Raw genomic sequence first — 21,941 nt, forward strand, 5'->3', positions numbered from 1 at the left:
CATCAGACACTGAGCGAGTCAGTCACTATACTTCAGGTTGTATTATTTTATGTGGGCACATTACAATCTCCACGAAACAGCAAGTTGCTGCACCGATAACAAACCATGGATGAAAAGCCTGAAGGGTTTTCTGAGACAAAGAGGAGGGCATACAGGCCTAGACATAAGGAGGGGATTAAGGGTGTGCAGGCAGAGCTGAACAAGTAGCTCAGTAAAGGAAGGTACTGGGAAAGAGGCCAGTGGGAACACAAGGTACAGCAGAACATAGAGCGGACAAGTCTGGAGTTCAGTAATCACTGGTGGAGGGGAACTCAGACCAGACCGATGAGTCAAATCTGTTCTGCAGCAGATCTAGTACTTATGTGGCAGCCTAACCCTTCCTTAGCCCTCCCTTCTACTATTTCATCTCTTCACTCACCCCCTATCCCTGCTGCTACCTTTTTTTGGCCCATGCCACAAAGCACATCACCCAGGAGATCTCAAGCCCTGAGCCCAATGCACACACAGATTGTGCCCAAGGACCAAATAAGGACCATAACATTGGTAAGGCAGGGGGCTGGATGGGATGGGATGGATGGGAAGCCCTGCACTGTATCAGTGCCAAAGAAGGACTTGCCCAGTGCTGCTATGGATTACAGAGTGGTAGCTTCCCCATTACATAACATCAATAGCGTGTACATTCAACAGCTCGGACCTCAAGCTAAGGACCACCTGAACACTGCAGTTTGCCTATGAGGTGCCCCATATGCTCCACAGAACTGATTAAAAGCTAAATCAAAATGAGGGGAAAAACTGGACCAAGAAGCATGGGCAAACACAAGCAAGGGACAAGAATCAAGGACGCAAAGTGAGCAGCACATACACCAGGGAGCAAACACAACAACCAGCTGACAATCATGGCTTGGGCAGGTACCTAAATACACGAGATGAGGGAGACAAGGAACAGGTGCAGGCCGTAAGGAATTAACACTGAATGTTAGAGTAACAAGAGTCAGGTGAGGATAATAAACAACCCTACAGATTCAAACGGTAGAAGATACTGGCAACATCGGTAAAACAGAATAGAACTAAACTAGACCAAGGCAGGGTTAAAACAAAGACCTGAAAATGCCTCTAGTCAGCCTCAAACTCTTGATGGAGGAGTTGCTTTGTACAGAGCCGCCCCCTTATTTCATTCAGCAGGCAGTGGTCCAGGGAGCAGGAAAACACACTAGGGTGCTAAACCAAGGGAAACTAGAGGAACTCAGAACAGGACGGCCAGCAACACCAGCTGGCCAAACAGGGAACTGACAGACAAGGCTGGGACTGATCCTGAGAGCACCCGTGCTTCTACTCGTGCACTCTGGGCGTGAGTCAGGACCAGGACAGGGTACATGGGACAGGAACTAGGGACAACATGGACCAGGACAAGACAACTACTGGAAACTAACATCTGGCAGACAACAGGATAGACTGAACCACGACGGACAGGAGGAACAAGAGGAGCTGGGACAAGACCACAAGAATGGGGAAGACCACAGGAAACTTACCTTGGGGACTTGGATTACACAGATCAGAGACAGGATGTGGCACATGAGGAGGAGCCGGGGGGGCAGGGGACAACCAGGGGACCTAAACAGGAACCATGGCTGATTGGGGAAAAAGGTCTATGGGGACAGGGCTAGGAGGCAAGGGAGCAAAAGGAGGGGCCCTTGGGACTGGGGATGCGGACTAAGTGGCCCTCTTAGGACTGGTTGCTGGAGATTCTGGCTCCTAAGGGCTGGGAAGTGGAGACACAGTCTCCTTGGGTGCAGCCTGCTTCTTCTTGGAACGGGAACCAGACAAGCCACTCACTGGAAATGAGGGCTTCCTCTGGGCCTGGAACAAGTGATGCAGCCCCTTTTGGGCCAAGGACTTCAGGACTGTGGCAAAGTGGTGACCCCATCTGGGCCCCACACTGGATGCCCGAGCAAACTTAGGCGCTGGGAAGACTGATGAATAGTGCAGCGTGAGAAGTGCACTGGTCATGCGGCAGGATCCTAGGGGCATGTTGGTCATGTGACGGCAGGACATGACAGCAAGACGATACACAGTGTGGTTCACAGACACAGTTACAGGATGGGTCATGGGATCATCCTGGAGTCTATTCCACGAAACACAGGACATGGTCCCTCATAGAGCAGAATATAAAGATCCTCCATCTATCTATATTCTGCAACTGTCCATCAAATTGTTGGCACAAACCTCAGGCCTCTTGCACAATTCAAAATACCTCTTACCTATCATGCATAGATTATGTACAGCTGAACAGTTCATATATCTTTTTATCTTATTATTTTTCCTTATTTGTTTTTGATATTTTGTTATCATGTACGGTGACCAGAGTTACATTTCATTACATGTTGTATGTGAACTGTGTACGTGACAAATAAACCTCTTGAGTCTATTCAGGGTCACAGGCTTGTGATTGGGCACCAACCCAGCGCAGGGCACACTCATGCATGCACACCTACAGGCAATTTGGCAACTCCAATTAACCACAGCGTGTTTTTGGACTGTGGCGGGAAACCAGAGAACCCAGAGGAACCCTCACAATGACACAGGAAGAACATGCAAACTCAACACACTTTGGAACCCTGGCAGAGACTCGAACTCTGGTCTCAAGGGTGCGACGAAGCGGCGCTAACCACTGTGCCACCATCTTATTTACAGATCCTTTATAAATAAAATGAAAGTAATCTGAAGGGATGCCATAAATAATTCTAGCCATGAGTGAGCGTTTGTTCGATGCAGCTGTAACAGACATTGGCGTTTGGAACATCCGGATGCTGCTCATTTTGAGGCACCACTTACACACAGCAACCTCTGCCTTTCATGACTATTTTTGTTTCAGAAACGCCTCAGTGTGACTTTGCCTGTGTGTTTTGGGTCACAGTCTTCGTGAAAAACCATCTTCTTCAAAGTCCCAGGCGGCCCTCAGACCCCAGCAGGAACTCCTCTAGAATTCCTCTACATCATTTTTGGCTCCCGTCTTCAGAAGATCCATCCTCTTTGGTTGCAGCTTTTGCCAGACTTGCTTTGAATGTTTTTTAGCCTTCAGAATACAGGTAGGAGTTCCACTAAACATATGAACTTTTTACAGATATATTTAAGCTCAACTTATGTAAGACACACAGGCATAACCCTTGGTGAGGCCATTTCTCCCACATTAGCTGTAAAATCAGTTACAGACTCATATCCCACACACAAAAAATCCAGAGGACAAGGAGGCAAAGTAAAATCTTAATTTACTATGTCCATTCAAAGATGGTCATAATAACTAAATACTTAATACAAACCAAGGAGCCCATAACAAGAGTCAGCAACAAGCACTGCCAGCAGTGAGACTTAAATAGGGAACTCACATAGACACAGGTGCCAGCGCTAACTAATAATTAAGTAATTAATAGGTAGGAGAACTGGAATTTGTGAATCTGATGTTGCCCCCAGACTCCCTCTGCTGGCCACATCACAATATGACAATTATGTGACTAGCTTTTGCCAAAGATCATTGAGGCATATCATATGATAATTAGTGTAGTAGAATCTGTACAATTTTGTATGTTGATCAGTGATAGAACATTCCAGACATTATGAATATTATGACTATATCATAATAAAGTTCAAGGTTGTCAAAGCTTTTGACAACTACTCTCACTTTAGAGAACTACTGACTGTGTTCGGCAAAATAAAAATGGAACAAGAACAAATACGATGAAGTCAGGAAAAAAGAGAAAACAAACAAAAATAAGCTCAAGGTGCGGGAAGCCCAGATGCGGAGTGTTAGAGCCGTAGGAAGAAGGAGAGCAAACAAATAATGGGCCTCAGTTGTAGACTGTCATTAATCACGCCAGACTGGGACAGAAACTGGGCAGAGAATGCTGCCGTCTCTCACGTTTACGACCATGCAACATATTTCTTTATGGCAGTAGAGTATAATCTTGTTTACATGTTTGACTGTACTTACTGTGTCTGTTTACAGGATAAATGAAGCGATATGAACAGTTCTCACTCCAAACAGGAGGTGTTAATTGTCAACAGGGTGAAAGTAAACAACGTTGTTCTTCTCAAGGAGATCCGGTCAAACCTGAAGTAAACCTTGAAAAAGCGAGTGGCATGGAAAACTAGAACATGGAGATGGCAGTATGAGGAATCGCTGGCAGGGGGAAGTTCTGGCTGTTGCTTCTTTTTGATCAGGTCTTGGTCACCAAAGGACTTTGGTAAATGTCTTTTTGTTCCAAGATGTGACTGACCAGAAGGGCAGAGCACCAAGAGCTGCACTGTGCCCCCGTCGGCTGTTTCCTGCTTGACAGTCCGAGTCCACTGGGCTGAACAGGGCAGGAAGGAGGTCACCGCCGGGACTTGGGGGTGCTGACTGGACAGATGACTTAGGAACGAGGTGTGCAGGAAAGGGACTGAAGCGTGGATGATTTGTGGACCTGGGGGACAGAGGGACTAGGGGAAGACGACTACAACACAAAAATAAACAAACAATACAGGACTACAACCAAAAATGCAGAAATGAAATTCCAAAGGACAAGAGTGGAGTGCAAAGGCTCTGAGACTAACAAGGATCATCTCCGAGCACAAGTCACTGATGCTCATGCAGTATGCAGAGCTGGAGGCTTCTGGGATGCAGGTAAGGAACTGCAGACCACCTCCGTCAACTTTGGATGGGGACACAGGAGTAACACCGTCCATCTATTCAGATTGCCATTAAATACAGTTTATAAGCCTTTGAAGAACCAAAGATAATAAAAAAACTACCAAAACACCAAACTGCAACTATACAAATGTATCATAAAAAATGATTCAAGTTCTTTGCCACATGGAAATTCCCCACATTTGTTTAAAATCCTCCTCATTTCAATGATTTCATCTGGGTAATTCAGATCTGCCAAAACCCAAACTAGCATCTCTGAAATTTCCATAGCATTTGCGTGTATGTGTGTATGTGCGTGTGTGTGTGTGTGTCCTGTGATGGCCTGGCATCCTGCCCATGCTGTACCAGGGATCACATGACCCAACGCTAGACAGATGGTCGAAAAATGAATGTGAGGAATTGATAGGCGGATGTATGAGGTCCCTAAAATTCCAATACAGGAAAAATTAAAAATGATTCCCTGAATCCTTCACAGGAAAATGCCTATAGAAACATACAATTTTTCTCTGAAATACAGAAAAAGAAAGCAATTTTTTACACAGTGTGTAGTTAGAGTATGGAATATTCTTCCTGTTAGTGTAATGCAAGCTAAAACCCTGGGTTCCTTTAAATCAGAGCTAGATAAGATTTTAACAACTCTGAGCTATTAGTTAAGTTCTCCCCAAACGAGCTTGATGGGCCGAATGGCCTCCTCTCATTTGTAAATTTCTTATGTTCTTATGTAAAATATATATTAAAGTACAAATTCATATGTGAGAACACTTTCTAAACTGCAATGAATATTGGCTCCAGTAAGCTGGAAACATTACTTTTAATATAATCTTAGTAATGTTTTAAGAGCAATGCCAAGAAGTTCATAATACTGCTATGCAAATGAATATTTAAATGAGGACCATCATTATCCAATAAAACAACATGTCATATAGATAGGAGACATTTGTAATTACTTGGTCTTATGCCTCTTTTTCCTGTATCCAGCCTTCACAGTTGAAAAAAACAAACTTTTAACCCAATTTTGGAAGAGAGCAGTTTGTTTCAGGAAAGTAATTTGATTACTTCATGATGTGAGCAGAGATAGAGCCAGATTACTGCCAAGGGGCATACCAAAAGTTTCTTAAATGAAATGAGGAGGCGGTCTGTTCCAGATAAAGGGACCATTTCAATCCCACAATGCTTTGAAAATCAACCAACGGGGCAAAAATCTGTGAAATGTCTGTGGTTACTTTGCCTAGATATTATCTGCTGTGAAACTTGACAAAGCGGTCTAGGAAGCTGAAAGATGCGACTGTGGTTTGCCAGAACTTTATTATCCATATTTATGCACGAAAACCGTCTGCTCCCTGCTGTTCCATTATAAACTTAATGCTCGTAGTAAACGGTAGCTTTACACACCAGTAAGGGAGATAATTAGGGAGCGTCAATTACTTACAATCAAGCAATGGTGGCTGTCCAGATACCAAAAGGAATCTGATCCCTAAATGTGTAATGCTCGTTCATGCTTGTCTGAATTGTTCTTGACCTTTGTAACCAGGAGCTGGATTTATGGGCTCTGGCCTGCATTAAAAGGTTGGCAGTTCAGCGAGTATTTGATGGAGGGATTTGGAAGGAGGCTGCAGGGTCCTGTCCACAGTGTAATGAGGTCCAGATAGTTAGGATGAATCACAGTAATAGAGGTATAACTAATCAAGCAGGGCTCAGCAGGAGGAGGGTCTGGTAGGTAGCCTGTGACAAAACTGTGGCCTGATTCTCGCTTAACTGAACCTCACGCTGGTCCCAGCTGCCTGAAACTAAACGGCCAACAGGGGGATGAGTCAGTGTCTCCGCTCAGACTTGCAAGCAGACTGTCCTCCTTTTGGTTCTGCCTGGAAATCCCAAAGGAGAGCCAGAAGCCCCCTGTAGCTTCCTACCAGGCGATGTAATGCTCTCCTGAGTTCCTGCACCTATTCCCGTCTCTTCTGCAGACGTCTGGCTTTGTCTACGCTTCACGAACAACCAAAGACAATTAACTGCGGGACATGAAATCCATAAATAGCTTGTCACCGGAATGAACATTCACCAGCAGATGTTTTTCTCTGATATAAATTATTTATTTAAATTACAGAAAAAACCCATCGAGACAATGTTTAACTAAGTGAAATATACGGTATCCATACATAACCAAACAGTATCTTTTGAGTATCATTGTCTTCATTGGTGTCGTAAACCACAAACGCAAGGCATCGTGTGCAGTTCCTGCCTCCCCCCTGACACATCCCCCTCCCCCTGTGAGTCAGTCCACAGTGTCCAGGCTGGGGGTGAGGGGGATACTGTCAGCCCTCCTGCGTGCCCCTCGTCCAGTCGGCTCAGATCAAGCGGGTCGACGCCCGCATGGTGTTCTCTGAGCCGTAGTGTGTGGCGTTCTGCTTCTGCCTGGTTATCCTGCTGCCCCTGGGGCATTTCCTGTGGGGCAAAAAGGACAAGCAGGCGGTCTGCCGTCAGTGCCCCGATATCGCATCTGTTCAGAGATCAGGGGCAACTTTTAATCTATCCTCTGGTTATCAGCCATGTTCAGCTACCACAGTTATTGTTTATTGATCATGGTATTCAGCTGTTCTTGTTATATAGTAATCAGTGCTGTTCAGCTATTTATGTTGCTATTTGGTGATATCAGTAGTAATGCTTTTATTATTTGCTGGTCAGTAGTGCTTGACAATAATTTTAATTTATTGATCTGCAATGTACCGCTGTAATACCCAGGTAATATTACTATTCTACTACAGATCTTCTGGTCCAGCTCTGATACAGCTACATTTACACCCAATTTACTACGGCTTTAAGATGAATCCACGATCCATTAATACCACAATAACCAACCTCCAATACTCTCATGAGACATAAACACATAAGTCTATGTGAAGTGGGTGCAAGTGTTCTTTTGCATTGCAGGGTGATCGGAATCTGTATTTCAAAATAAAATTTAATATACAAAAAGCTGCTGAAAGAAGTAGAGAAAATCACTTTCCTGTTAAAATCTGGCCAAATGTTCTGCTAATGTATAAAACCTGAGACGAGCACAGTGTCAGACTGAAGGTTGTCATGGAAACTCACTTATAACTTAGGAAGAGGGAGGGCACTTCATCCTTCAAACGAAAGAGGGTTACCAGTGACTTTAATAGGTGGCTGCATGTTAGTGACCTGCGTTACTCACAAAGTGTTTCTTCAGTGTATGAATATGCGTGTAAACATATGCCTTTGGTGTGTTTGATGTGTTAGCCTGTGCTGTTGATGCGTTTGATTTTCAGGCGTCCTCCTTCAGTGTGTTTGATGTGTTAGCCTGTGCTGTTGATGCGTTTGATTTTCAGGCGTCCTCCTTCAGTGTGTTTGATGTGTTAGCCTGTGCTGTTGATGCGTTTGATTTTCAGGCGTCCTCCTTCAGTGTGTTTGATGTGTTAGCCTGTGCTGTTGATGCGTTTGATTTTCAGGCGTCCTCCTTCAGTGTGTTTGATGTGTTAGCCTGTGCTGTTGATGCGTTTGATTTTCAGGCGTCCTCCTTCAGTGTGTTTGATGTGTTAGCCTGTGCTGTTGATGCGTTTGATTTTCAGGCGTCCTCCTTCAGTGTGTTTGATGTGTTAGCCTGTGCTGTTGATGCGTTTGATTTTCAGGCGTCCTCCTTCAGTGTGTTTGATGTGTTAGCCTGTGCTGTTGATGCGTTTGATTTTCAGGCGTCCTCTTTCAGTGTGTTTGATGTGTTAGCCTGTGCTGTTGATGCGTTTGATTTTCAGGCGTCCTCCTTCAGTGTGTTTGATGTGTTAGCCTGTGCTGTTGATGCGTTTGATTTTCAGGCGTCCTCCTTCAGTGTGTTTGATGTGTTAGCCTGTGCTGTTGATGCGTTTGATTTTCAGACGTCCTCCTTCAGTGTGTTTGATGTGTTAGCCTGTGCTGTTGATGCGTTTGATTTTCAGGCGTCCTCTTTCAGTGTGTTTGATGTGTTAGCCTGTGCTGTTGATGCGTTTGATTTTCAGGCGTCCTCCTTCAGTGTGTTTGATGTGTTAGCCTGTGCTTTTGATGCGTTTGATTTTCAGGCGTCCTCCTTCAGTGTGTTTGATGTGTTAGCCTGTGCTGTTGATGCGTTTGATTTTCAGGCGTCCTCCTTCAGTGTGTTTGATGTGTTAGCCTGTGCTGTTGATGCGTTTGATTTTCAGGCGTCCTCCTTCAGTGTGTTTGATGTGTTAGCCTGTGCCTTGTGTGAATTTTGTGTATAAGAATGTGCCTGCATTGCGTTCGTTATGTAGGCCTGTGTTTTTGGTGTGTGTGGGATAAGTATGTGTTTTTAATGTGTGTGTGTGTCTGTGTTGTGTAAGTGTGTGTGTGTGTTGCGTAACTGTGTGCCTTCCGTACGTTTGATGCATAAATGTGTCCCTGATCGATGTGTAAATCTGTTCCTTCAGTGTGCATGATTTTTGATGTGCTAGTCTGTGCCCTTAACGTGCAGGTGGGCCCTTTGGTTGCCCATGTCACCAGACTCACCGTGTGATACACAGCACCACCACGCAGATGACGGCCACCTGCACGGCCCCGATAATGGATGCGATGAGCACGTAACGGAGCTTTCCGGAGCCCGGGACCACGTACAGGACATTGTAGTCCTTGTTGTCGCACTGAGGACCGCTGAACCCAGAGTGGCAGCTGTACGGGCAAACGTGGCAGCGAGCTGAAGACAACATCTCAGACATCTACTTCCAGTCCTCAGTAACACTTAGCAGAAGCACCTTACATACAAACTGCATGTACACATACAAAAATTACCTTCAGCCCTAAGTGTTTTGTTTGACATGATACACTTTGTCAGTCAACTGATCATTAACACATATCATATTGGGCCCCCGACCCAGCCTAATCCTGTTTTATTACAAAATTTTAAGGCTTCCAGTCACTCAGGGGATCTTGGACACAAACAAAAAAAAAACAAATCACCTTCATCCTAACTGAGTTGTGGGTTCTTTGTTGTTTTACTGATATCTACATTTGATTCTGGTTGTCTCTCTCTTACATTGCATAGGTCTAAATGATGTAACAATCTCAGGGTAAGAGCTGTAGATTATAATACGGAACTCTCTCCAGTGAGTGAGACAGAGCTTCAATTCTCATCATAAACATTTAAGGAGAGATTATCAGGGCATTATTGATGGATCTTCATGTAACCTTAATATCGGCTGATTTTATCAGCCAATCGATATATCGGGTCCGGCTTGATCCAGGCTGCGGCTCAGGCTCTGCCACTGTCCCAGCTGGAGCCAGGAGCTCCTCCTAGCTCTGTCAGTTCACACACCCACACTGTGGATGGTGTCAGAAAGTCACACATCATATGCCATGGAAATGCCGCCGTACTACAGGTGAGGATGGATGGCGTGTTGCAGAAGTGGACAGTAGAGGGCGGTGCAGAGTGGAGCCTGAATCTCCTGTCATATCATTTTGTGGCACTTCTTGTGGGCCTGAGTCTTACCTACAGGAGGGGGGCAGCATGTTATTAGAGTGCTCGCAGTCGCCATGGACACAGTAGTTCTTGTAGTGCTCTGGGCATGGGATGTAATATTCCGGGGTCCCCTCGCTGGGCCGGTCCGGCTCCACCTCCCTCTCCTCTGCGGGTTAGGTAAGTAAGGACAGGGGCGGCATTTCAACATCGAGAGACACCCAGACAACACGTTCTTGATGAGAGCAGAATCAGCAGCCTGGCGACTGTTATATTATTCATTGGGTGAAAATGTTTTAAATTATGTCTGATGGGTTTCAGTCAATATCCCTATTTCTCTTTTAGAAAATATGCTTTTAATAAGGCTGCCACGTGTTTGCATATTATTGCATTTAAATCTGGCTGACAGACTCCAAGTAGTTCATCTGCATCTATTGCCATCCTTAATGACTTCATTTGACAAATTAGAAAGAGCCGAAGCAGACTCCTCTCCACACTCCCTGAAAATTCCCTGTAACCTGGTTTTACGTTGTTTCATCCTCACTGGACACACTCTTCCCAACCATACTGCAATGTCTTCGTGGACACTGGGCTTCAGTAAACCAAAACCCCATCTGCTGAACTATTTCCAAAATGGTGATACTCTGCGGCTGACATAAAGCAAACAAGCGACTAAAAGGAAAACAAAATGGATGGTGTTGTACTTCCCTGCCTATATATGACACCAGAACTGATTTTTGCAATAAGCAGCAGATTAATGACAGTGTAAACAGCATTCATTCGTTCACCCTGTACACACTGAATCACATGACCCGGATCACAAGCCAGTGAGGATAACCTTTACTGACAGTCATGTCTGCCTGAGTCTCTCCTGCCAGCCAGGGTGATATGCACGTTTAGATGTGGATGCACGTTTAGATGTGGATGGGTTTGCTATAAGGGGACCATGAAGTCTGCAGGGTCATTAAACTTGCTGGATCTTTGAAATGTACAGCGATGTCAAACTACTTAACATTTAAAACGGTTGTGCTCACGCCTACAAGACCATTAAAATGTAGAGGTTGAGTCCAGGGCTCTAAGATAGAGGTTGTGTGTTTATTATGTAAGAAATTACACTCACCAAAAGGATTATTAGGAACACCTGTTCAATTTATCATTAATGCAATTATCTAATCAACCAATCACATGGCAGTTGCTTCAATGCATTTAGGGGTGTGGCCCTGGTCAAGACAATCTCCTGAACTCCAAACTGAATGTCAGAATGGGAAAGAAAGGTGATTTAAGCAATTTTGAGCGTGGCATGGTTGTTGGTGCCAGACGGGCTGGTCTGAGTATTTCACAATCTGCTCAGTTACTGGGATTTTCACCCACAACCATTTCTAGGGTTTACAAAGAATGGTGTGCAAAGGGAAAAACATCCAGTATGCGGCAGTCCTGTGGGCGAAAATGCCTTGTTGATGCTAGAGGTCAGAGGAGAATGGGCCGACTGATTCAAGCTGATAGAAGAGCAACTTTGACTGAAATAACCACTCGTTACAACCGAGGTATGCAGCAAAGCATTTGTGAAGCCACAACACGCACAACCTTGAGGCGGATGGGCTACAACAGCAGAAGACCCCACCGGGTACCACTCATCTCCACTACAAATAGGAAAAAGAGGCTACAATTTGCACGAGCTCACCAAAATTGGACAGTTGAAGACTGGAAAAATGTTGCCTGGTCTGATGAGTCTCGATTTCTGATGAGACATTCAAATGGTAGTCAGAATTTGGCGTAAACAGAATGAGAACATGGATCCATCATACCACTGTGCAGGCTGGTGGTGGTGGTGTAATGGTGTGGGGGATGTTTTCTTGGCACACTTTAGGCCCCTTAGTGCCAATTGGGCATCGTTTAAATACCACGGCCTACCTGAGCATTGTTTCTGACCATGTCCATCCCTTTATGACCACCATGTACCCATCCTCTGATGGCTACTTCCAGCAGGATAATGCACCATGTCACAAAGCTCGAATCATTTCAAATTGGTTTCTTGAACATGACAATGAGTTCAATGTACTAAAATGGCCCCCACAGTCACCAGATCTCAACCCAATAGAGCATCTTTGGGACGTGGTGGAACGGGAGCTTCGTGCCCTGGATGTGCATCCCACAAATTTCCATCAACTGCAAGCTGCTATCCTATCAATATGGGCCAACATTTCTAAAGAATGCTTTCAGCACCTTGTTGAATCAATGCCACGTAGAATTAAGGCAGTTCTGAAGGCGAAAGGGGGTCAAACACCGTATTAGTATGGTGTTCCTAATAATCCTTTAGGTGAGTGTATAAGAAATGTGGGTGTCATCATATATGTTGTAGAGTTACATGTATGTATGCGCGCAATACAAAACAGCGCCCTCTAGTGGTCAGTAATAATAAAACAATAAAGTCCCCCTACTGGTCAGAAAGTCCAGGTCTACACAGTACCCTCCAATATCCCCCTTACTCAATGCCAGAATTGCAAGGCCCCTAGGTCTTCTTTTCCTCTTAATTAACTTTGCAAATGCCCCCTCTGTGACCATCCAAATGGACGTGTTCAAACGCACAGAGTAATACAGGTTCTTTCAGATGGGTTGGGGCATCGGCCCCCTACCTGGGTAGTATTTCCTTGGAGAACGGCCATCTCCAGGCTTGACCCCCTCAAGCGTGTCGCCTGTAGGAGGGAGGCAAGCAGAAGAGACAGATGGCCAGTCGGTTACAGCATAATATGTGCTGGGAAAGACCTCTGTGGGGGGGGGGGGGGGGGACATGCCCCAAGAAAAGTGCCGCAACCCCATCCCAGGATGGCTGCACTGGGCTCAGATCTCTGTCAGGTGTTACAAGGCACATGGCCAGGGGCCTGGTAGGATACAGGCACCCAGCAACATTAAGCAGCGGTCTCACGGAGACGGTGCCACAAGGAAGCCCGGTTTATTTCCCGATAGACGGTCGAAAGGTTGTGATCTATTGTATAGGATGTGGGAGGCTGAGAAAGGAGAGCACTACGAGTCCCTTCGCCCCAGAGCACAGCACAAACACGTCTAGCATCCCGAAACTCTGTGCTTCTTTGCTTTCAATGACGGGACCAGGCTGGAGGTTCATTCTGGCAAGAAGCACTGGATGTGCAAGGCGATGCCACACAGATCTGTGTAAATACAGCTGGGTCCCCGAGGAGAAGCTCAGCCACTTCTAAACAGATTAGACAACGGCTCTAACACAGTGAAGCCCACCTCGACACACTTTATGTTCTACTATCGGATAGATTTTTTGTACTTTGGACTTGACTTTGTTTTGCTGGCTGACAGGAGAAAAAGTGGTTAAAGTGAAGAGAAAAAAAGAAAATGAAGGAGAAGGTAAAAAAGATGCTGATAGAGGTGATAGAAGAGGACTGAAGGGAAGTGGGGAGATAAATGGAGAGGACAGAGAAGGGGGGGGACAGATGGAGAGGGATGGACAGACACTGAGACAGAGAAGGACAGGCAGAGAGAGGCAGGGATAGAGAGAGAAAGAGAAAAAGACAGACAGAGTGGGACAGATAATGAGAGACAGATGGACATGGTCAAATGCTGACAGACCCAGACAGACAGAGACACGCAGCTGGAGAGAGACGGAGAGACACTGAGACAGAAACAGACACGGACAGGCACAGGTAGACAGAGAGACATACAAACACAGATGGACAGGAAGAATGAGACAGAGATGGAAAGGGACAGACAGAGAGACATAGGAGGAGAGGGACAGACACATAGACACTGAAACAGACAGGGACAGTGAGACAGAGATAGAGAGTGAACGACAGACAAAGGGACACGGAGTGACGGATAGGCTCACGGCGCTGGCCTCACCTTGGCAGTGACCCAGGTATTTGACCTCGATCCGCTCCTGTTTCTGGCAGGACGCCTCCTTCACCTGACAGGGGTTGTCGTAGGACTTTCCGTCAGAGGCGCACACTGGGTTGAAGCTGATTTGGGAGCAGTCGATATTGCAGACGCACCTGGGAGGGACATGTTTGTGCCACTTATCACATCCAGTAGCAATCAAAGTAACTCTAAATATCTGAGCAGTGCTGTACAGGTGCAGTTTCCTACGTTTTTTTTTACGATCATAGACGATAGGGGTGCAATGCAGAAGTGAATCTGTGCTCCCATAAGAGGCACTAAGGTAGTAAGGGGGCTCCAGTAATAAGAAAGGCAGGAATCCAAGGTGGGCCCAGTCTTCTGAGCTACTTCACTCATGATACTGATCTATGTACTATACGAGGTAGATACTATAGAGCAGGGGAGCCCAACTCCAGTCCTGGGGGGTCAGAGCCCTGCACATTTTTGGGTTTCCCCTCATTTATCACACCTGATTCAACTCCTTGTGCTAATTACCACACAGCTCTTGAGCTGAATCATTTATGGTGGAACAGGGAAAGAACTAAGCTACACAGGGCTCCGGCCCCCCAGGACTGCAGTTGGGCACCCCTGCTATAGAGAATGTACTATAGATAATTCATCAATCGACTGAAAGTGTAAATGTTTATTTCTGGGCTATGATTGTAGCCACACCAGTGGCATTTAAGTTCTTTTTTTCATTCTGGAACTTGTCAATCAGGCAGACAAGCAAACAGAGTGACAAAATAGTAATGTATGTGTGTGTGTTTATGAATTTCACACTTATTTCATGGCTATAATGGTATTTGCCATCGTGACAGACTGGCATTCTCTTTCATAAGACTATGAAAAACTCGTCGGGCTGTTTTAATTATGTTTTAAAGCACGTTATTCAGCTTTCTGTGCAAACCTGACACTCGTGCTTATCTACAACACACAGACACAACAAAACATTAATGGCTACTCTGTTCTTGACTTTACGGCATACACGTTTGTTATGGAAAATGACAGCAAACAGCAAGGCCTTCAAAGGAATACATCTGACGGATCGCGGCACGTTAGGTACACGCAAACGGCACGCGGGAGCGCAGAGCGGCCGTGTGATATCATAAAAACACAATTACTGAGGCAGTCACCTCATTTTTGGCTACGCCTTTTGGGGTTCAGACGAACCCCAGTCACAGGATACCGCGTTAATGTTGGGCGGCTCGGGATGGAGGACGGTGCCTCAGGTGGACGTCTTGTGTTGGGCGTGTTTGCTACTTTATTACCCCCAAAAGGGGCTGTGCTCCTGGGTGATGGATATATATAAATCAAACCAGATGTGTCTGCTACCAGACACTGCCCATTAGAACAAGGCCTCCACCCCCAGCGTGTTACTCAGCCCGTCCTGGTCCTCAGCGCCACCTTGTGTTAGACACTAGCAGTGCAGTGCAGTGCACTAGCAGAGGGTTCATAGTGCCACTCAGAGTCTGCCGTACACATGCCTGTCCTTGTGCTCCCTGATGAAAAAGACCGGCCAAAAACCAGCTAATGTTGGCAGTCTAAGATAGTCTTAGATGGTCTAAGATGGTCATGTCCCAGCTGGGTGGGTCACCAGTTGATCATGCCAGTGTGGCCAGCCTATCATGCTGGTCAGGTTGGTATGACCAGTTAAACCATCAAACTATCATCATCTGGTCATGTTGGTTATTTCAGATGGGTTACCATTTACTTTGGCAGAGGGCGCTATACAGCTTCAGGATGGTCATGGCGTTTCAGGTCCTGGTTCAGGTCACTTTTTTCTTCCAGCCACCGGGTCTAGATTTATTCATTCGTAACTGTCGAGTTTGTAACGCAGGAAAACTACGTGACAAATCATTACCCTGTTTTTCCTTCTGCAGGTATAGTCAGGGATTGGCTAAGTCTCACTCCAAAAGGGATCTGTCTCTCTTGCCATTGCGCAAACACAGTGGGACGGCGCTCGGTGAGAGGCGGCACTGGAAAGGCTGCTCTCCCGTGAGGCCAGCCATTTGTGTAGCTACAGGATAATGTGTGTGAAGGCCATGCATTTTTAATGGTGAGTCAGAGAGCTTGCATCCCCGAGTGTAACTGCTACACAGCACTGAAACACGGCGTGAATTTTCAGCGTGACGCTCTACCGAAGCTGCAGCACCATTCACTGTGACAATAAGCTGCAACGCTGCAGTGTGCAGCCACAGTAATGTGGAAAGTCACACGGAAAATTCTGCAAGGGCTGCAATATGTGTTAAAATGCAATGAGATTCTACAATACATAAGTGCACAATGTAGTATGTAAATGCTGCAATGCAAAGCTGCATTTAATGTATAACTACACTGCAAACCTGAACTGTGCATTACGGCATCACTGCACAGCTTTAACTAGTTTGCGTTTGTACACAAGCGATTATATAGCAATGTGATATACATGGAGTGATGGACCAATCGCCTGCAATCTCGAGGTCCCCCTGTTTACCCACCTAAAGCTGCGGATTTCCAGGATCACATCAAGCCTTTTCTCTAAATCCAGACACACAAACCTGAACCAGCAGCCGGTACAGCAGGAATCACAGCTGTAGGCACACTGGACCAGAATCTGCAGTGTGTTTAGTATTAGTGGGTCTGTACAGCAGCAGGCAGTGGAGAGGCCGAACTGATAGCCCCACGCTGAGCCGGCGCACTGGAGAAACCGAATAGCCAGCACAAGAAGTGAAAACAGCCAGGCTAATGCTGCGGTCGCCACTGCAGCGTCTGGGTCAGGCGCTGAATGTGCTATTGATCGGCCGCTAGGATTTTTCAGCGCCTGCAGCTCAGAAAGCGGACGAAGCCTGGGAGACTGTGATCAGACGGACGATTCTGACCCCGTGCCCCGGCTCAGCCTGCCAGGATTCGGAGCGTAGGCCCAACGCTTGAGAAGCAACAGTGCGGGAATATGGATTGATTTCCCGCCCCATACAGGCACCACTTCATGGCTGAGGGTTCCTTTCAGCTCACATCTAAATGAAACACAAACATGAACAGTGTGTCCTTCATGGAAGGGCCACCCAACATTATTTTAATCAAGCTCAAATTCTGCTCTCTGGAAGCAGCCTAAAACCAGGGCTTAAGTGCTTGGGATCTCCTTGTTATCCATCACCATCTTGTCTGTGTGATTTAATTAATCTCCACAGTGCCCTCTCAGGAGGACTGAGGAACTACAGCAGAAGAACCCGTAAAGGTTAACAGATTGAGGCTAGAGGTCCAACTACTTGTCTGAAGTAAAGTCTTCCCCTTAGCAAAGAGAAGATTTTTTGACTAGCCACAAAGTCTTTAACATAAAAGCTCCAACGAACAGTTAAAAACTGCTCGATGTCAATGCTACCGGGAAATACAACATGTCAGTACATTGCTTTCATGTAAATTTACAACCAGATAAATGACCCCTCTGTACTCTCTTGTCCGTCACCTTTGAGTACAAAAATGTTGATCACTGTGCAGTTTACTAGTGATCAGCTTGTTATCCTGAAGATAACTTGAGGCTGTGTAGTGAATAATATTAAGTGATATTAACAGTATGGTTTGGCTTCACTGCCGGTCACGATGATGATATTTGTGCACAGTGATAAAGGGCATTTATATGAATGACTCAGGAAGGCATGAGGACTTTTTCTGGGCACGAGTCACGACAGGATTTAGCAACACACTTCGGGTTTTGGGAGGCGTCAGTCGGGTATGGGATCGCACATTAGGGTCTGGGAGTGTTTTCTGGGGCTCAGAGGCACAGACCTCGATGTTACTTAATTGGCATTAAGGCGCCGGTGAAGTGAACAAGCAGGCCTGACCCTTGGCTCCGCCCACACTGGGATGTCCACACCCCCCTCAGCCTTACAACATCAATAAATGTTTTTGTCATTGTCTCATTTTCAGAGACCGAGGTGTCCGTCCCGCGTTCCTCTCTGCTTCACTGACGCGCAGCGACCGCGATCGAAAGGGGGGCAGCTAGCTGCTCATCTCTGGCATCGACGACTGCGGCATTAATCGCTGTTTCAGCTCAGCAGTTTGGATAGTGATCGTTTGCCTGGGGTGGTCTACCATCCCTCCATCTGCTTGGCATCTGTTAAGTAAAACAGGACCTGCTACGTCTCGCCTCTGGTCTCAAGGCCATCCATCATCTTTGCGGGCAGGCTGTGCTCGGGCACGTTTATTAACACCGGAGAGTCGCTGAAGTTTTGGGAGACTGAAATGAATGCAAAAATTTAGGCCAAAGCAAAGCAGGATTTCGGGGGAGGGGAGGGGATAGGGATTTCAGACGGAAGCCCTGGGCTTTTGTCTCTCACTTGCGAGAAGCCCTCGTCACTCACATGGACCTCGTGTCACTCACCAGACATCCTCGGCGTCCTCGTCACACTCCGCCCCGAACTGGCAGATGTCGCAGGTGGACGTCTCCTTCTGATTGGTCTCTGCTGAGCCTTCGCCCCCTGGGTGAACGAGCGAGGAAGAGAAACCGGGGAGAGGCGAGTTAACAGTGAGGAATGGATGGGGAAGAGGAGTGTGAGAGCAAGTTCAGACATGCAGAGTGAGCGGTGGTACTGCCTCGGGAGGGGGGGGGGGGGATCAGAGACAGCCGATGCCTCCCTCTCCCTGGATGATTTCCATACTCTGTACCAGGCAACTCCATACAGGCTAGATGCCCACTCTGCACATCCTGGAGTTCCATCGAGAGGACAGATATGCTCCATTCTCCAATTTCTCAGTTTTGATCACTCTCCAAGGTGACCCCAGAGGTCCAGCATTTCATTATGACGGTTCCTCTAAGTGCTTTGACAGAGCTGTTCTCTAGCAGCTTTTCCCTGACTTCCCAAAAACTTGTAACACCAAAGGCTTCAGGAATCTATAAAGATGAAATTCTGAGTGTTTTTTTTTTTTTGTTGTTTTTACTGGAGACTGGCTACATGCTGTAATTGGTTCCTGTCTCCCTCTTGGTCCTGAGAGAAAGTGACCATCAGGATCATGTTCTGTACACATGTACCACACTGACTTAATCAATCACAGAATTTGAATATATGCATTTAAATGAGCATATATCCACTGCTATAGATAGCATGCATATTATCATGGAATTAGCATATTATTAGTACAAAGCCTCTCTCAAAGATATGTTAGATTAGATTTTCCAGCCACTTTACTACAGGAAATATGTAAGATCTCAGTCAGACATCATCTAGCAGGCTAGTAAAGACCTGATTAAGATTGCTTGATTCACGGCGCGTTGTTTTGGGGGCTGTGTCCTTGCCCTGTACCTGTCTTAAGTCCTGCTCATTCTTTTTTTAGAATGTTATTTTCTCTTTGCTCAGAATCTTTGGTTATCCTTCTTTGGAGATTTGCTCTGTGTCTTTTCCCATCCCCGGTTTGATGTAGCATTCTTGGAGCGCACTATGGAGAAGGAGAATTCCTCTCCACCGAGCGGGATTAAAGTCTTGAAGTAGCTTTCCCTTTGCCCGTCGAGTGAGGAGGCTTTGAAGCTGACGTCCTGCAACCACTAAGGCGGCTCAGAGGATGGGCCTTGTGAAAATGAAGCCTAACCTCTAGCCCCTTTCGCCGCCAGCTGCATTATTCTTCCTGCTAGTCCCAAGGTCACCGCAAAAGGGACAAAACAGGGTGCCGATGCGGCCGAAAGAAGACACTTGCGACTAGCGGCTAGCTGCTAACACCCGGGATGCAACAAGCAGGGAGAGCACTGTTCAACAATGTGAGGCACTTTACTCCGGGTCCCATGGGGGAAGCAGGCATTAACATGAACCTGAGTGCTTCTCTATAGATCTGCCCCCGAAAGCAGGCCTGTTTCACCCACTCTATGTCCCTTTAACGTCTCATGTGCCACTGAGAGGATCAGCTTTCCTCAGGCCTCAGATATGATCAGTTTTAACCGCAAACATCTACCAGTGTGCCCTGAAATTCATACCCCATCCTGCATGTGTGCTACCCCATCCTACCATCCTAACCCAACCACTACATCTTAAAGTCAGTAAACCAGTCCTAGCCAGAAGATCCCTTTAAGATTCTTTTCTAATTCCTCTTTTTCAGCACATGCAATCTTCTTGGTGTGTGTGTGTGTGTGTGTCCCACAATGTGATAAAAACCCATTTTTTTTGACGTTGTGGGGACCATTTTTTACGTTCCCACAAAGATCTGTGAAGCAATTGAAAAAGTCTCATATTTTGTTTGGTTCCTTATGGTCAAGGTTAGGGCTGGGTAGGGGTTAAGTTTGTCATTGTTGGGATTAGAGTTCTCCCCATAGGAATGAATGGAGAGTCCCCACAAAGATATAGTTACAAACCTCTGTGTGTGTGTGTGTGTGTGTAAGTGTGTGTGTAACGTGGACGGATGCAAAGTATCTTTGCATCTGTCCACGTTACACACACACTCCATGCCTCCATTCACGGTCGAGCAACATGAACACACACACTGCCTCCCCCGCGTCTAATCTGAGCGGAGGGGCACAGACCGGCCCCACACCACGCGGGAATGAACCCAACCTCCGTACAAATTAGCCAGTAATGGCTCACTTTCCGCTGAGTAGAGTTTGGCGTTTGCTGTGGGTGGGGCGCTGTAGTCTTTATGCATAATTCAATAATTGAGTTCATAGCAAAAAAAAAAAAAAAAAAAAAGAAAAGACACATTTTAACAACATGCATCATTTATACACCCCGTTTATATCTGAGGAACAGAACATAAATTACGGCTTTCAGGATGATTTGCTTTTAAGCTGTCCTGGGTCACCTCAGGGGCAGAAGTCTGCTTCCACCTGCTCGCCTGCATTCGCCTAATTGGCTTCAGTAGGCTGCCGGGGGCTCTGCCCCCCCAAGAACTGCATGTATGATTTACTACAGTATTTACTGTTAAAATTCTTGCCAAGGGTGAGCTGGTGTCCTACCCTTAAGAGCGTATTTGCAGGTTCACACTGAGCTGCAGATGAAGCCTATCTGTGAGATCTTAGGACAGTTATCTCGTGATTTCTCACCTACTTCAGTAGTCTCTTATCAATCAAGCTATCAGTCAGCTACGGTATTTAATGAAGCTTGAATTCAGTTTTGAGTGCAGTTAAAAGTTGGACAGCATTTTTACATTTTCAAAAGTCAATTTAACCTGAATATACTATATCCTCCTGAGACCCAAGGAAGAAAGTGTCCTTCAATTTTAGGTTTTTTGTCTTTGGAGGAAATAAGAATTTAGATTTTTTTCAAATTTATTTCACATTATTTCTAATTTCACAGCATGTCCTCTTTAGTGTACAACAGGAATAAGTATGTTTCCTTACATCAGTGGAAAGATAGATGCAAAAATAAAATGTCCACTACAATGGACATAAATGAATGGGTGGGGTCTCAGGAGGACATAAACTGTATTTTTAGTTCCTTAGTTCTCTGAGCCATGAGTGATCACATGACTAACGCAGAGCAGAGCTAACCGAACATTGACTGGGCATGACTTTGAGATGGCAGTAGTCAACAGAGACATAATCTGCATTGAATATTAGGTACCATGGGGTCCTTCGGCCTGCGGGGAAGCTTGCTGTCATCAACCATAACACCTACATAGGAGACAGAGAAGGTCGACCCCATGGACTCCCTTACTGTTAGTACCAAGGGCTGTTTCGGGAATATGGAACCACATCAACAGTTCAGTAGCTGGGTCAAAACAAAGGCGAGTGGTGTAATTTTGGAGCAAACTTACTGGTGCAGGCAAGGTGTCAGCACTTTATAGAACAGATACACACAGTTCCAAACAGAATTATAAAACCAAACAATGGTAATTACTGTTTTGTCTCTGTTTTGTAGTTTTTAACCTGAACGTAATGTTTACAGATTCATTATTATGTACTTTGGAGTGGCTATTTTTGAAGGGCACACGATACATTGTGTAAGTGAACTGAATTTG

The 21,941-nt window shown here is 45.9% G+C and overlaps 1 protein-coding gene across 2 annotated transcripts in view; it reads right to left on the bottom strand.

The window, feature by feature from the left end:
- Nucleotides 1–6,736: 6,736 nt before the first annotated feature.
- Nucleotides 6,737–21,941, bottom strand: part of tmeff2a (transmembrane protein with EGF-like and two follistatin-like domains 2a) — a 61,929-nt gene continuing 46,724 nt past the window's right edge. Inside the window, exons 5-10 of one of the 2 annotated variants that reach the window (XM_072700492.1) lie at nucleotides 18,385–18,481; nucleotides 13,995–14,143; nucleotides 12,764–12,823; nucleotides 10,164–10,299; nucleotides 9,188–9,346; nucleotides 6,738–7,120 (exon numbers count right to left, since the gene is read on the bottom strand). In XM_072700492.1, the coding sequence (XP_072556593.1) occupies nucleotides 7,024–7,120; nucleotides 9,188–9,346; nucleotides 10,164–10,299; nucleotides 12,764–12,823; nucleotides 13,995–14,143; nucleotides 18,385–18,481 (698 nt within the window). In that variant the 3' untranslated portion in view covers nucleotides 6,738–7,023. Of the gene's footprint in view, nucleotides 7,121–9,187; nucleotides 9,347–10,163; nucleotides 10,300–12,763; nucleotides 12,824–13,994; nucleotides 14,144–18,384; nucleotides 18,482–21,941 lie in introns of both variants that reach the window. The other variant, XM_072700493.1, reaches the window with a different exon arrangement.

This window comes from Paramormyrops kingsleyae, chromosome 16, assembly GCF_048594095.1.
Source record: "Paramormyrops kingsleyae isolate MSU_618 chromosome 16, PKINGS_0.4, whole genome shotgun sequence".
Taxonomy (NCBI): domain Eukaryota; kingdom Metazoa; phylum Chordata; class Actinopteri; order Osteoglossiformes; family Mormyridae; genus Paramormyrops; species Paramormyrops kingsleyae.